At 54.2% G+C, this 16,741-nt stretch overlaps 1 protein-coding gene across 6 annotated transcripts in view; it reads right to left on the bottom strand.

Annotated features, from left to right (window-relative positions):
* Positions 1-735: 735 nt before the first annotated feature.
* SCARA5 (scavenger receptor class A member 5) overlaps positions 736-16,741 on the bottom strand; it is a 107,208-nt gene continuing 91,202 nt past the window's right edge. For all 6 annotated transcript variants that reach the window (XM_053249744.1, XM_053249785.1, XM_053249751.1 and 3 more), the window contains 2 exons: positions 7,882-8,079; positions 736-1,375 (listed from right to left, as the gene is read on the bottom strand). In XM_053249744.1, the coding sequence (XP_053105719.1) occupies positions 1,239-1,375; positions 7,882-8,079 (335 nt within the window). In that variant the 3' untranslated portion in view covers positions 736-1,238. The remainder of the gene's footprint in view (positions 1,376-7,881; positions 8,080-16,741) is intronic.

Genomic DNA, 16,741 nt, shown 5'->3' with positions numbered 1-16,741 from the left:
GGGACCTCTTTGGAGTTCAATAGGTTGGAAAGGAGCACCCCACTCAAGGCCAAGGGCAGAGTCTTGCTGCCAAAGGGGAGCTGTCCCATCCCTACTCAGCATCTGAATCCAATTGTGAGAGCTGCAGAAAAGACAGATTTCTGGGGGCTGACTCCTCCGGGGCACTGGCCTTCTCTCTTGGGCCCATATGCATCTCCTGCTGTATGCTAAATGTCCCCTATGTGATCTGGGATAATGCCCTACTCAGATGGTCAGTCCACACCTTTTCTGTAGTAGCTGAATGGTGCATTCAAGCCATGGCAGGTGTTATATTTTGGGCACACAGCAGTGGTGGGTGTGCTTGAATCCAAGCTCTGCTGCACCTTGTCTGGGGTCTAACTGCCCGTCTCAGAGTCCTGGGTTGCTTCTCCATGTGCATGGTAAGGAAGGAGTTCTCAAGCTTGGGTTCCTGGATGTTGCTGGACTACAGCTCCCATCATTCCAAGCCCCAATGGTGATGGGGGCTGGGCATGATGGGAGCTGTAGTCCAGCAACATCTGGGGACCCAAACTTGAGAACCCCTTCGATCACAACTGGGTTATCTCTGGGTTCATGTTCCTCTTAACAGTTCTACTTGGTCATATTCAGAATCCCACCTCTTTCCTCCAAGTGCCCCATTCCATCCAACATAATGAGAGATGATGGATGACGAGAGATGCAAACCGATCAAAGCCCTTTAGTCACATGAGGCGGTGATTGACAGAGTAACACAAATGTCTTTTATTTTATTATTAAGAAAGCAACAGTCAGCAGCCCGCTAAGCAAACAGAGTAGGTCCTTGGCCACTCAGCCACTCTCCACCGAGCGCATCTTGATGCCTCGGAGCTGGAGTGCTGCTTCGGTCACCGCATCGTACAGGCCGGCGGTAACGGCATCAGCATTGCTGGCAAGTCAGAGTCTGTGGCTATGATAGCAGTTCTGCTGCCTGGGAACAGAAGGCTTTAATGGCTGTGTGCCCCGTAACTTTGGTCTACACACGAGGAAGAGGAGCAATACAATTGGGGAGGGGATGGAACCGCATCCTGGCAAGATTGCATTACAGTAGACTCTACAGCAAGCCACGCCCTGAGAGACATCAAGGCCAACGTGTGGCCACTCCTCGAGGCCAGCACCGAGCCCAGAAAGAAAGAGCTGGAGCTGTGATCATTCCCTCCCCAAGGGATCTGGTGGGCACTCTTTGGTTGGCAGGCGGGTCCTCATCACAGCCTCAAGCACTTCACTCCTGCATCCTCGGCATGCCCACAGTTGGTTTTCCCCCAGCTGGAGAAGCTGCACTGGAAGAGGCTGTCTTCCGTCCCCTTGCAGGCCACATCGTCCATCCAGATACGCCCTTTCCCTGGGAGAAGAATCGGAGAGCACCATGAGCTGCACAGTCCGGACCCCAACAAGCCCACCGTAATGCCTTGCCTGGGCCTTATCACCGTCCTGATGAGAACACTCTCTGTGTGCCAAAAGTGGGCAGTGGTGGCATGCACCGAAAGGGATGTTCAGAGGCTGCCCGGGGGCTGTGCAACCCCATTCCTTGGAGACTCACCAAGGCCCAATCCTGAGCATCTTTTCCAGCATGTTTTGTTTGAACAGCTGGAGTTGAGGAGACTCAGTACATGGCGGGAACAGAACCCTGGGAGGGGATGCTTCAGGAAGGAGGGCTGCTTCCACCCTGGGGCCTGTTCGCACCACAGAGGTGCTGCTTTCCGTAGCCGGGCAGAGTAGCCCTGCCCCTCCCCCCACAATATTATTCTCCAAAATTTCTCTAGGGAGGGGAGCAGAATATTGGGGGTGGGAATCCCGTTGAATTGTAGGCAGCCCTCAGACTTCTTCTGGAAGTTCTCACTCGGGTTGTAGAAGCAACCTTGCTTTTCAGTCCTGACTGTACTCACAGTAACTTGGCCCAGGGCTGCTGATCCTGCACAGCACAAGCAAGACTGATTTACACCTCTTTAGTAGCCGCACCTCCATCCTTCCGTCAGTGCTGACTGAATACCTTCTTCTGTGACACTCACTTTTTGTGGCTCATGTTCATTAACCTCACACACTCTGAGCATGTCCTGCTGAGTGCCTGATGGGAGAAGTACCCAAGCCCAAATCCACTTCTCAGCCATGAAGCTAACCAGGTGTGACCTTGTGCCAGTGGCGTTCTCTCTGCCTGACTTACCTTGCAGGTGTTACTGTGCATAGACAAGGGTCATAATAGCATTTCAGGGCTGGGAGGCACCTTAGCGGTCTTTGAGTCCACGCCCTTGCTCTGGGCAGGAACCTGCCACAACCCTCCTCCCTAAAAGACAGACATCCAACTTCTGCTTGAAAACCTCTAGCGAAGGAAAGCTCGCCACCACACAAGACGGACTGTTCCACTGTCAAACAGCTCGTACAGACAGGAAATGCCTCCTAAAGCCTAGCCTAAATCTGCTTCCTTGTAATTTCAACCCCTTGGTTCTAGTCCAGCCCTCAGGAGCAACCGAGAACATGCTTATCTGAAGACTGCTATGGTATGCTGCTCAAAACCTAGAAAGCCCTATCTAGCTTAGGCCCTGGGCATTTAAGAGAACGTCATCTTTGCCATGAGCCCACCACCCATTGAGATCATCCGAGGAGGTTTGTCTGCAGCTTGTGTGATGCCTACACAGGGACAGGCCTTCTCTGTTGCTGCCCCGAGACTCCGGAATGTGCTCACTTTTGAAATGAGCCTCCCCATCTCTGACAACTTTTTAAAAAGTCTCTAAAGATACATTTATTCACCCATGCTTTTTAACTCGACTTGTGGCTGGTTTTAAGGTTTTAATTTGTTTTATCTTGCTGCAAACTGCCCAGGGACAGAAGTCTGGGGCGGTGCACAAATATAAGAAACAAAAAACCATATATCCTGACATAAGCCTGCACCCAACGCACAGCCGTCAGAAGTGTGGGTTAGTGGGGGGAAGAACCAACATCCCAATCCTTCTCTCAGCCAAGCAGTGGAGAATACAGATGGTCACCCCCATGCCTCCTCTGCTTGCAAGTGCACGTAGCCTGGACTCTCAAGTTGTCTGGAGGTGCATGTTCGGCCAGCCCCCCCGCCCCCCGTGTTTGCAGAAAAAACAAATCAACCCCATGCATGGTGTGGAGAAAGTGGAGAGAGACTTTTTTCTCTTTTCCCTCTCACACAACACTAGAACCAGGGGTCACTCCATGAAATTGACTGCCAGGAGGTCTAGGACCAACAAACGGAAGTACTTTTTCACACAACGTGTGATCCACTTGTGGAACTCTCTGCCACAGGATGTGGTGACAGCCAACAACCTGGATGGCTTTAAGAGGGGTTTGGATGACTTCATGGAGGAGAGGTCTATCAATGGCTACTAGTCGGAGGGCTGTGGGCCACCTCCAGCCTCAAGGGTGTGCCTCTGAGTAGCAGTTGCAGGGGAGTAATGGCAGGAGAGAGGGCACGCCCTTTCAACTTCTGCCTGTGGGCTCCCCAGAGGCATCTGGTGGGCTACTGTGCGAAACAGGATGCTGGACTAGATGGGCTGCCTTGGGCCTGATCCAGCAGGGCTGTTCTTAGGTTCTTATGTAACCCCAACATGGCGAAATGTGCTTCTCCTGCTGTGTCTGGGGAGACACCTGGGCTTAACAGCCTTGCCTCTGATTTGGACGTGGGTTCTTCTCCTGCCAGTTCTGCTTATCTCTGCTGGGCGATGCGACGTCTTCAGATATCTGAAGGGCTGTCCCTCAGCAGTGGCTTGTCCTGACGAGCCGGTGCGGGGGGGGGGGGCGCCAAAGGAGGGGCAGCTGCCTCTGCTTCCTGGCAGCAGCTCGAGTGGCTCCTCTCCCCCCCACTCTTCCTGTGTGACCCTCTGCCACGGGTCACACGGCCTGTAGGTTGGCCATCCAGCAGGCAGAGCTGCACACAGTTAACTGCACAACTCTACCTGACAAATGGCCAGCCTGCCAATGGCTGCAGAACGGATCCCTGCTTGGTGCAGGAGTTGGATGAATTCCAGAGGAGAGCAAGCTTCAGCAAAACAAACAGAGGCTAGTTCTACAGGTTAGGGTCCTGCCAAGGCTTCAGCCCCTGCTGCTTCGCCAGATGGGATTCCAGCCAATCCCTCTTGTCCAAACAGCTTTGGCTCCTGAGCACATGGGGCTGGCCGGCGGAGCACTAGGCTGAGGCATCGGCAGGAGTTCCAGTTCAGAGGCCAAGAACGGAGGTTCCGGCACGGCATCCTTGGGACTTGTACACGAGCCGTCCCTCGAGGACTCCCAGGCCAGGACTGTTCTGTTTCCAAGCAGGACACGGTTTCCCCCTCCCCAGTGCCAGTCCCTGGAACCCTCCCCCTGGAAGCCATGACTCAGGCCTTCTCCTCCTCCTCCTCCTCCGCCTCCTCCTTTCCAGCGGGTGAATCACCAGCCATAAAGAAGATTCCATGCTCTCGGGATGCTGCTCAAGGCTCCCTTGGTGAAGGGGATCGTCGTGGCAATCCCAGCCCAGCCAGGAAAAGCTCAGCTGCCTCCCGCTGGATTAATGGGAACCGGATGGAGATCAGGAGGGGGGAGTTATGGAAGGTTTCCGTGGAAACAGCTGTCGGAACGAAGAACGCCACTTGGAACGGAGGCTGGACGCTGCTCCTTGTTTTGGATTCCGTTTGTAGCCCACTGAGTCCCCAAGGTTGGGGGCGGGGAGCCACAATTTGGGACCTGAAACCCTGACCAGTACGAACGCCCAGCCTTCCTAATGAGCCAGCCATGGCCACCAAAAGACATTTTGCTGACACACCTTCCAGAAGATGCATGCATCACCTTCCACTTTGACAAGTCTCCAGAGAAGGGTTTTTCAAAAGCCTGCCCCAGATCTTCCATGTGTGACTAACGCATGTGGGTGGGAGAGAGGCAGGGCTGCGGCAGGCTCCTCTCCTCTCCTCTCCTCTCTTGGGTGCATTCCTTTGGGAGTCAACAGAGAACTTGTGCACCTGCAACACCCTGCTCAGTGGTGCCTCTCACCCCAGCCTAGCGTTGCTAAACCCTTTCCCGCTTTCCTCCCAGCAAACGAGGTGGCAAAAGGCCTCGAATGGTGCCAGCGCAGTTGCAATTCGAAGGCCACCAGAGCACCTCCTACCCCATCACTTGGGGGTCTCCCGTGGCTCGGCAGGGCTTGCCTGGAACCGACCCCAGTCCGTTGTCTCTCTTGCACATCCGTCTGCCTCTCGCTCCCAAGCAGACACGTGCCTGGGTGGCCCCTAAGCACACCAACGCTCACGGCCCCAGCTCAGAGGACGCAGGGGCACCGCAAGGGAAACCACTGCATAAAGCTAAACACGCCGAGTGAGACCTCAATCCAAGGCTTGGAATGTGAAGGATTTTTTCATAAGCCACCCGGTTCCCAAGCTCCGGACACATTCCTTGCATTTCGATTAGGCTGGGAAATCTGCAAAAACATGGGGCATGTTTGGTGTATGGGCCTTCCCAGTTGGCTTGGAGGGGCTCCTTCTTCCACTTCAGGACCAAGACCAAGTCTTGGGATGGGGCCCAGGTCAAAACCTTCACCCGCGCATGGGAAAGGAATTGGTTCTCCCTAGGGATCCCTGAATTGCAGGTAGAGAGCTGGTTGCCACATCCCATCTGCATTCAAAATGAGAATGGCACGGGCCCAGACATGGGGGTAATACCACATGTTGACCTTTGTTACTTCAAAATTCAGAATATGGTCGCGGGTTTGCAGTGGTGTGTTCCCTTCTTCTTATACACGATGAAAATACAGCAATGTGAAAATGCTTTGAGGACGAAAAGTTCTGGATGCACCTTTACCTAAAGTTTCAGAAGGGTGGCAATAAACACCATGGGTGCCTTGTGCCCAGGGCAGTCTGCCCTGGCCAGCTGGCTCTTGAGCAGAGGTGGTCTTCTGCGTCGCCTGCTTCCAGATCCGCTAAGCTGGAACTGCCAGGGGTTTGGTCCTCAGGCCTTCCGCATACAGCGCAGCACATGCTCGGCTTTCCCCAAGCACTTTGGAGCACCGAACACACTGATTTATTGCATGTATATGCTGCTAAATTTATTTGGGGGGTTTAAGCATCCATAAGGCTCGGGCGGTTTCATATTCAGGCACTATGCTGGCCTTGGGCCGAAATAAACAAATACATACATACATATTCAGGCACCGACTGGACCTTGACCTGCCCGATTTATGCACCACAGCCTGAGACTGTGCATCTCCTCGCATACATGACTGCCTTATAATCCTTGCAACCACCTGTATGGCAGCTTGGGGCCAGGTTACCCGAGAGAGTGCCTTGCCACATATGAACCAACTCAGCCCTTAAGATCTTCTCCAGAGGCCCTGCTCGGAGCGCCCTGCCCAACAGGTTGAGGTGGGTGGCTCCTAGGGAGAGGACCTTTTCAGTGGTGGTGGTGGCGGCATCTCGTTTATGGAGCAGCCTCCCCAGTGAAGCTCGCCAGGCGCCGTCACTTTGTTCTCTTGGGTGCCAGGTGAAGACCTTTCTGTTCACTCAGCCCTTTTAAGAAGTTTGTTAAATGCTTTGGTCTTGTATTTTGTATTTGTCTTGTTTTATGTGATTTTAATGGATTTTTTATTTTTTTTTTTACTGCTGTGTTGTTATGAGACACCCGGGGAATAATTTGTTATGGGGTGCCTAACAGAGTTGTTTAAAACAGCAACAATAATAATTAGCTTAGTACTCCTGTAAGTGCCAGTATCCTAACACTGCGCTGGGCAAGGGTATTGCACAAGCTAGTTGGGCTAAGTTTGGAGTTTGTGTTCCAGGCTAGTGTTTCACCCGTGCAAAGATGTTTGCCCTTGTGCAAAAGGATGCACAGTCGTGGCATGCCTCATGTTCTGCAGGACACTTTTGTGCAAGGAGGCAATGGCACAGTTCCAAAGGCCCTCAGGACCTTTGGCAGAGCTGCACAATCTTCTTTCACTAGATGCAGCTCTGTTCACTGTGCAAGCCCAGGGCTAGTCAAGGTGTCTGCCAGGATGAGGACCTTCCGTTTTGCAGAGGGAGAGTGCCAGGGCTGGCAGAGTGGCTGGCGTCAGTCCTGGGTGAGTTCATGGCAGGGAGCAGGTTTGACCTGTGACTTCCAGAGTGCGCCTGCTCTTACCATCGGCATTCTAGCCCGAGAGCTTCTGTGGGTTTGGGGAGGGCTTCAAAGGCCTGCATTAGCTGTTTGACCGGAGCTGGCCAGGGAGCAGAAGGAGGCCTGGCAATGAGCCACGTGGCGATCGGAGGGGGGGGGAGGCAAGAAAGCCACGCCAGCTGGCATCCCACAATGCACTGTGCAAGCATTGGGAAAGCTCCATGCTGCCAGGCTGCTCCTTCCCTCCAGCTCTACGACCAAGCTGGCTGCCGGCGGTCCGACCCACCCAACCAGCGAATGAGGGAGAGGCACACACTTGTCCTCCTACCCCACCGTAAGGCTGGGTTTAAAACCAAGGCTACCTAGGGGAGGAGCGGCGGGATCGGAAGCTACCCCAGGGCTTCACAGGAGCAGCCCTACTTGGGCTGGTCCTGTCCTACCCAGGTAGGGCTGTGGGTGTGAACGGCCCTCAGATGTTCTTTAACAGGTTCCATGTTCAGTTTGGAACAGTACCGCACTGAAACCGGCAGCAACTGATCACAGACAGGCTCTGGTCCTCTTTTGCTACTGCTGGGCTATTTCTCCTGCCCAGCAACCGAAAGTCCAAGCAATTTGATGTGCCCTGTTATCAGCTGCTCCTCTTTCTCACAGGAGATGCACCCCTTGTTCCAGCAAAGCACTGTGGGAGAATCTTTCCTCCTTTGAGACCCGTGCAGGGGACCCCTGGTGAAGGCGATCAGTCTAAGAGTGCTATGCCCCCCACTGGTTCCTTACCTTGCCCAAACACGGCCATCCTGTACACTTCTTCCACACCCGGGAAGCCCAGCATCCGGCACACCACATCGCCGTCTTTCTTGTCCCAGCCATCGTCACAAATGGTCCCCCAGAATCGGTCATGGAAAACTTCCACTCGCCCTTCGTGGGGGCCAGAGCCATTCACCACACGAACAAGCCCCTCCTCCTGGACAGCGGCTGCAGGGGGTGGGGAGGAAGAGAGGGAAGTCAAAGACCCAGGAGGAATTAAAAATGTCTCCCTGTAGGGGGTGTTCCAGCCCCGGGCAGAGGACGACAGGAAGCAGGGCTGCAGCCAACGGAGCAGAGCCTCACGCGCAAGGCCACTCCCTGGCAGCACTCCGGCTGCAGCATTGTGTAGTAGTGGCAGCTTCCAAATGCCTTTCAAGGGCATCTTCGGGCAATGCACATTGCAGTAATCCAGGAATTGCCAATGCTGGGTCCCCAGATGTTCTTGAACTGCAACTCCCATCATCCAAAGACTTTGTGGCTGGGGATAATGGGAGTTGTAGTCCAACAACATCCGGGCACCCAAGGTTGGGAACCCCTGCCCTAGAGAATTCATACTGGATTTTATCTCTATCTATATATCTATGTATCTCAAACATAAATATAATGCCAATAATATGTGCAATTCTGCAGAAGGCCTGGGGCATTTAATATTTTTAAATGTGATTGTTAGTTCCATTGTTTATGTCCTTTATGATAGTAAGTACAGATACCCTGTTTTTCCATTATTCAAATAATGCCCAAGGTAACTTTGGGTTGGTTTTGTGGGAAGCTACTTGAGCTTTGGAGAGGCCAGCTAGACATGTTTTAAATACAGAACAGAACAGAACAAGAGAGATTTCCAAGCATTGTCCTAACAGAGTTGTGGAACAATCCCTTCATTTATGGGTTTAATAGAAGCGATTCCATTTGGAGATCTAGCAAAAGCCCCAACCTCAGCTCGCAAGGCCTCACCCCTGCGTGGCTGCCCTATTCCCCACGGTGGCCTGCTTGGGTTTCCCATCCAGGCACGGACCACACCAAGACCTGCTTCACTTCAGCAAGGCGGCTGCATCGTGTGCCCCCTTTAGTCCATGCCCTGGGAGGGAGCCAACTTGCTTTCCCTTCGTTCTGCCATCATTTGTGCAACGGTGAGCATATCACTCACTTGGGAGGAATTATTCCTTGGAGGAGGCCTGAAAGAAGCACACGCCAGATCGGAAGAGGCATTCCCTCCTGGCCTACTGTGGGAACTGCCTTCCCGTATGGAACGGCCTGGATTGGTGGCTGTGAACTGCACCTCCACGGCCCCATGATCCGACTCTGACCAGAAAAGCCAAACTTCCCTGTCTGCTCCAGCTGTGACCCACATAACCGGAGTGACCCACCTGAGGCTTTTCCAGCTGCTGCTGGACTGCAAGCCCCATCAATACGCTGCAGCTGGGGGTGATGGGAGTTGTAGTCCAGCAATAGCTGGAGAGCCTCAGGCTGGCCACCCTTGGCGTATCCGTCCCATGCAGTGGCAGCACCAGAAAAACAAATGGAGGGGAAGCACGGAAGAGGCAAAGTGCAATTATGGGCGGGGGAGCTCTGTCCCACATTGGTGGGGGGGGGGCAGGCAGGCGGGCAAACTACCACGACGACTATGGATTTTTATATACCGCTCTTCAACAAAAGTTCCCAAAACAGCTTACAAAGATATTGAATGAATGGATGAATGAATGAATAAATATGGCTCCCTGTCCCCAAAGGGCTCACGATCTAAAAAGGTTGGCCGCAGCCACAGCCCCTGGAGGGATGCTGTGCTGGGGCTGGAGAGAGCCAGTTGCTCTCCCTCTGTTCAATAGAAGTGAATCGCCACTTGAAAAGGTGCCTCTTGGCTCAGTTCGCTCATCTCCCCACCCGCTTCTGCAGGCCCCACCCTTGCTCCAATGGGGCCTTCTCCATTGCAAAGGCCCTTGAGGCTAGAGCGGGAGTGAAAGGGGCTGTTCCGTGCTCCCCCAGAAGCTTCTCCCTCCGATGTCTCTGCCTCTACCTGCGCCGGGCTGGAGGCTGCCTCACAAAAAGGAGTCCAGGTAACCCTCCGGAAGGGAGGCCATTTCAGAGGGCACCTCTCCCTCCTTGCTTTTGCATCAGGGAAGAGGAGCCGGTCAGGCGGACAACGCACAACCCACCAAGGGGGACGGACGGGGTCAGTCCACCCAGCAGTGAGCCCAAGAGCCACGTGGCTGCTGCTGCTGCAGTGTCACACGGAGCTGGGCGGCCCAAAGACGGCTCTCCCGCTCTCCGCCTGTGTGCAGTTCAGAACAGGCCTGGAGCTGGCCTCTGCGTGGAAGGATCTGAGGACACACTCCGCTGGGGAACACACAGACGGGTTCCTGGCGCTGTAGCGCTGGGCTTCCCAACCTTGGCCCCCCAGGTGAGGCTGGGCTACAACTCACATCATCCCCTGCCATGGTGACTATCGTGGCTGGGGGTGATGGGCACTGGAGTCCAACAACAATCTGGGGGCCCGAGGTTGGGAACCCTGGTGCCGGCAGCCCAGAAGTTCCCAAGCTGGGGCTGGTGTGTGCCGAGCACTGGAGCAAGAGTGCTAGAAAAGAGGCCCGTCTCTGTTTTCCAGAAGGATCAGCTCACTCCGTGGAAAAGTCAGGCTTGGGGTGGACAGAGGCTCCCAGTAGCAAGCACCACTCCTGTTCCGATGCACGTGCATTTCTGTCTACCCACAGAGGTGCACCCAGGTGATTCTGGAGCCTGGTCCGAAAGGCCTTTGGAGCACCCCCCCCACTGGAGCCCCCCCGACCAAGTTAAGCATCATGCCCCTACAAACACACACACACACATTTTAACACATGGGTTCTTGAGGGCACAAGCTGCAACTGGACTCACAAGACTGCGAGGGTACAAAACAGGTACCTTTATGCCAATATGCATTAGCAGGAACATTTCAAGACGCAACTTAACATATCCCCACCCCACATTTTTCTTTGGTCACTCCCCCCTCTGTCTCCAAAGTGCCTGGCACAAGTCATAATCACACTCGGCTGCCTGGCACAGTATGGGCCAGCCACACCACCCGGGACAGGTTTGGGGGCCCCCAGAGGGTGTGGAGGCTGTGCCCATGGACGCTCTTACCCCCCCTGGCCCCAAAGTCCAGGGGTAAAAGCGCCACTGTGTACACATGAGGATAAGTTCCACAACGGAAACCCTTCTCTCCCAACCAACAGTGGGGCAACCGGCCAAGTGACTTTCAGCCCCAAACCAAGTCAAGTAGGGGGCCTTCAAGCACTTGGGTCATCCCAAAACCAAAGGGGAAAGGGCCGGCCTTCCCCCCTGCCCAAGTGGCTGCTCCCGCCCGGCCCCCTGACCTCGCCCATCAAGCCGTCATCGCCTGCCACTCTGGGCGGTGACGCTCCGGCCTCCTGCAGAACACCAGGGCTTGGCGGGAGACATCTTGAAGCCATCTGTGGCCATTCTGAGCAGGACACGACGCCTCAGCCGCCGCTGACTCGGGGGGAAGCCGGGCTTCACGCCAGACTAATCGCCACAGTCTTCAGCGGCCGGGTGTGGACGGATCCCGACAGACGGGAGAGTCCACCTGCCGGAACAGCGACTTCACCTCTGGGCACGGTTAACAGCTGCCGCTGCTCCCCACCATGGAAACTTCCCATAAACGGACGCTAACTGGGGACAGGGGACTGGGGAGGGACCAGTTGCACATTTTGATGTGTCCCGCATGTTGCTCCAGAAGGGAAGGGCGTTCATGAGGATCCTGCCAGCTGACCGGCCTCTGCATGATCTCTCCCGTTCCTCCCTCCCTAGAGCGGCCACTGCAGGGCTAGCCAGGTGCCGCGTGGAGCGCCAGCCAACGCTTCAGAGATGCCCCAAGGCCCGGGTTCCTCGCCCTCGCCCTCTGCTTTGCCTTTGGACCGAACTCGGACCACGCGCCACACTGTCCTCCGCAGCGATGCTCCGGCCGTAGCCCCAAACCACAGCCTCACGAGCCCTCGCAATGGTGTCAAGTTTAGCTTGGCTGCAATGCATCCGCTCTCAGCAGATGTGCTGTGGTGCAAAGTGTGTGCGCTTTAGAACACTGTTCAGTGTACCGAATAACGAACAGGCATGTTATGTAAGCAAAACATGTGCAGCTGCTGGGCGTGCCCTGACAGATGTCGGCCATACAATGACTTGTTTGAAGCAATGGGGGGAGGGGGGGCTATTTTAGTTCTAGGGGGCAGGTGGCCCATTTTAAAGGGGCCAAGGGGTTGTGCACACCAACACAACGGACAGCACACGTCTCACACAGGCACATCCTATCTTGCACCCCTGGGAAATCTGGACTAGCTGCTCAGAATCTAAGAACCAGGAGAGGGGTTTCTGTTCTTAGATAGTTTTCTGAGTTGCCTCATTTTATATCCCACCCTTTCTCCAAGGAGCTCAGAGCAAGCCACAACCAAATCCGAGAATAAAAATAAATCACCGCATTAAAACTTGGCTTAATTCCATAGAAAGAGTTTCAAAATGCATCAGCTACTAACAGCCAGCTCCAGTCAGGAACGGCTCATCCATTCCTTACAAGCTCGGGGGGCAAAGGAGGCACACAGCTGTCTCTCCTTCCTGGACCTCTGCTTGCTCCTCTTTCTCACACCCCGCCCCAGCATTAATGAGAGCCATGCTGCCTGCAGACTGGCTGTTCATCAGGTAGAGCTGGATGGTTAACCGTGCAGCTCTACCTGACAGATGGTCAGCCTGCAGGCAGCACAGCTCTCATTAACACTAGGGTGGAGCAGGGTAGGGAGAGAGAGAGATGAGCAAATGGAGTCCTAGGAAGCAGAAGGAGCCGTGCCTCCTTTGGCGCACACACACACACACACACACACACACATCACACACACACACACACACACACACCCGCCTGCGTAGTTAGGACAAGTCACTGCTGCTCCCAAATCTTCTCACTTAGCCCTCAACCACCCAAATCCAGATCGACAGAAACATCTTAAAATCAAGCCTGGAGTCGGAAATGCAGTGGGGAGGGTATCTAAGGACAGGTGGGCCACTGTAAATCCATGGGAAACAGCACAATACTGAGCAGTTGTACTTGTATTCAAAGTCAAAGCTAATGGCTGGCAAGTGGTCAAGCCCAAACGATGGGGGGTGCAGCCCACTTTCACCCCCAAGTATCCCCCGAATCCAGAATTTTTGTTTTCAACAGAAGCAGCGGGCCACAACTGCACTGAGGTCCAGGAGTTGCCCAAGACCACTGCGCTGCCTTTTATGAGTGCAGCACCCTCGGCGCACACTGGAATTGCCGACCCAAGGTTGCGCACCATGTTGGCCGCTCTTTTTTTTTTTTTGAGACTGAAAGGAAAGCGCGTCCAGCTATATTTTCTCTTTCTTATTGCTGGAGACGTGACTCCCTGGCATTGACTCTCAACTCCAATAACTCCTACTGACCACTTGGGACATAAGGAGTAAGAGGTAGGGAGTAGAGGGCTGCCCCCTTGTTCTCTCTCTACGCTTCATTCTCTGCTCTAAGCCTTGTGTGACTGGTAGGCTGAGAGGTCGTTCTCACCACCAGCCCTACCCAGGTAGGGCAGTGCCAGCCCAGGTCCCCATCCTGGCACTCCAGCCCCAGGTAGCTCGGGTTTGAAACACGGGCTAAAAGTGAGGTAGGAGGCACACACGCTCACCTGGTCATCTGGGGGAGCGGGCTGCTGGCAGTTCCTTTTGGGTTGCCAGCAGCCATACTTACCATAGAGGCCAGAGGAAGGCGCGTCCCAGCAGCTGGAAGATATCCCAGTGCCCTCTGCTCTCCATATGATGCATTATGGGACACCTGGTGTCCAGGCTGCCTTTCCCCTGCCTCCCACTCACTGCCATGCTGCTCATCTGGGCATGCAAGAGAGAGGAAAAGCCTTCCTCAGGCTCAGATTATGTGGGGGAAAGGCTGGTGGGCTTCTGCCTTCCCCCAGCCCTCCCCAGGCCCAGCTGATGGGGCTGTGTGAATGGCCTCTGATACTCTTAGGGCACTCCACTCCACTCCTTTCCTTTCCTTTCCTTTCCTTTCCTTTCCCTTCCCTTCCCTTCCCTTCCCTCCACCATGAGGTTCCACCATGAGGTAGCTAGTTCAGGGTACTGGCTTTTCTATTTAAGTTTGTAACTTCTTCAAATAAACCTTTACTTGCTTTAGTCCTTAGGCAATTGTCTCCAGATCTCCTCCCTGAGCTCATCAAACTGGGTTTCTCTGTGAAATAAGGGGTGGACTCAAATCCTCCCCTACACTAAACAACCTACAGGCTTCTGAAATGCCATAGGCACAATTCCAGAAAAACTTAGCGTTCACCACAAGAGGGTTTGTTGGGTTTTTTTGTTTCTGCACTGCACAAGAATAACCCCTTGGCTCAAAACTCCACTTCCACCACAACTGCAGAGACAGAAGAAAGCAGGGTAACCATACTGGCCACATTTGCACACAACATGGAACCATGGATCCAATGGGCCCACGGTTCCGCCCTACCCCCTGTGTGGTTACCTGTCTGCATTTGGACATAAGCAGCAAGACCCATACTGCAGTCAGGGAGACTGCAGAGAGGAGTGGGAGCTGACTGTGTGGGTTTCTTTCTGGACTGAAGGACAGCTCCAGCAGCCAATCACAGCCAGAGCAAGGGAGGAGCTTCCTCCCTCAACTCCTGTTGGTGCACTGTGGGACTGGAGTGCAGCATTCGGACGTAACACCGGCACTGTCAAACCTCAAGAAGGAGCGGCGAACCCCACTACCAACCAAAGGTTCAAACTGGAGTTTGGAAAACCTTGGGTCGCTTTGTTGCCTGAACAGTGGTTGCATGCATTCGGACATACTAAAAATTCAACCCCAGGCCCCTTCAACTCAGGTTTCCCGTGACGTGTGAATGGGGCCACTGACACACCACATGTGTGACGTGAGTCACTGCAGCCTTCTTTGAGACTCAGGCAGAAAAGCTGGTCATATTCCTAGCTGGACGGTCCCCCCGAAAGGACTCTGTAGCACGAGGGAGTGCCTGATTCTTCCTTGCTTTGCCTAAGAGCCCACAGATCTCCATGGCCTCTGTTCCTCTCAGCCTCTTACCCTCTCCCATCCAATACCAAGAGGGGAAAATATAAGAAAAAGAAATAAACATGATTGCTTAGCAAAACAAGCCCTCGAGCCTCTGCAGCTGCACAAAGATATCATCAGCTCGGGTAATTGGGACCATGTGTCCAGTGGGGAAGGGGAAAATTTATGCCCTTGAACAGAAAGGTTTTCTGCTTTGCATCCTGAAGAAGCAAAAAAACTCATTGCTTGTTCCATTCATCCAGTCCGAGGACCTGGATCCACTCCAGAATTCATCCGGATACCCCTGCATGGCATGCCAGGATTTCATTGTTTGGAGCTCTGCCACCTCCGGTGCCTTGCTCTGCTCCGCTGGAAGGGAACGGAGCATGGCAGAAAGGATGCGCGGCAGGTGCTGTGCTGGCAGCCGGGGGCACCTCCGCAACAGGACACTGGCATCCCAGGGCATGCTGCTGGGACTTGGATGGACCTCCTGACTGCTGGGGTGCTTGGGAAACGCAGCCCGGGCCCAGCTGCCAGGGCCCCCGACTCCAGAGTGGCCCCTTTGCCTCTACTGCAATGGCCACAGGAACTGCCCTCGTGGGAGCATCCCTGGAGATGCCCCCAGCAGAAACTAGGGGTCCCATTCTGGAGGACCCAGAGCCAAATTGCCGACCCCGACATCTCAGAAAGCACAAGCAGCCACCGCCAGCTTGGAGGTGGTTCCTGCCACGTCCCCTTGTCAGAGCAGGGAAAGGGACTCGGAGTGCCTGGGCGGACTCCCAGACCAGGCGTCTTTGGAGAGGCCAGATCAGGCCCTCCTGGGAGGGGACCACATACTTCTGTACTGGTTCAACAGCACTACAGATCCCATGTGGCAGTGTCAAAATCCTGGGTCTTGCTTGCTCACAAACTCTATATTGATTCTGGTGATTCTCTTTATTTAGCAGGGGGAGAGTAACTGGCCCTCTCCACCCCCAGCACAGGACCTCCAGTGCCTGCTGCTGGTACCTACCTTGTGTTTCTTTTTAGACTGTGAGCCCTTTGAGGACAGGGAGCCATCTTATTTATTTATTATTTTTCTATGTAAACCACTTTGAGAACTGGGATTGAGAGCGGTATATAAATATCCGTAGTAGTGTCCACCCTGTGGCATGGGGTTAGTAGTATTTATCTGGAGGTGCAGATGCCTGCTAAGCATTTGAGGAGTCCCCCCAGCTCATTTTACTGAACTTCCCCGCCAAACCTAATAGCCTATATTCCCCCCGAGTGTCTTTCTTCCCCAGGCACGTAGCTGATGTCTCTCCCAGGAGGGCAGCATGGCCCTCCAAAGCTCATTCCCCAGGCAGCTTCGAATCAATGCTGGCCGGGTGTTTTCCCTCTCTCAAGGGAGAGAACCAAGAAATTAGCCAGTCGGCATTGAAGCTGGCTGGGAAATGAACCCGCCCACTCAATTATAGCTCCACCTGGTTCCTCCCCCTGCAAAAACAACAACCACCACCTGAAGTGAGGAGTTGCTCCTCACACCTTCTCTCTGTCTACACCCCAGTTTATGAGGTGGAGCCACAAACGAATGGCCATTACTTAGGGAAGGAGGAGAGGACAGTAGTCACCTCTCCCCTCACCGCCCTGCCTCCACTGGGTTTCACAGCACATGTGATGTGATTATTCTTCAGGAGCTCATGCCTTTGGCCAACAACCTGGTTCCATTGTTTGACCCATTTCCAGAGCACTGTGATAGTTATCACGCCAGACCTGAACCACAGGTTTGGTTTCTCCTGT

This window comes from Hemicordylus capensis, chromosome 1, assembly GCF_027244095.1.
Source record: "Hemicordylus capensis ecotype Gifberg chromosome 1, rHemCap1.1.pri, whole genome shotgun sequence".
Taxonomy (NCBI): domain Eukaryota; kingdom Metazoa; phylum Chordata; class Lepidosauria; order Squamata; family Cordylidae; genus Hemicordylus; species Hemicordylus capensis.
This window is presented reverse-complemented; position numbering and strand designations above follow the sequence as displayed.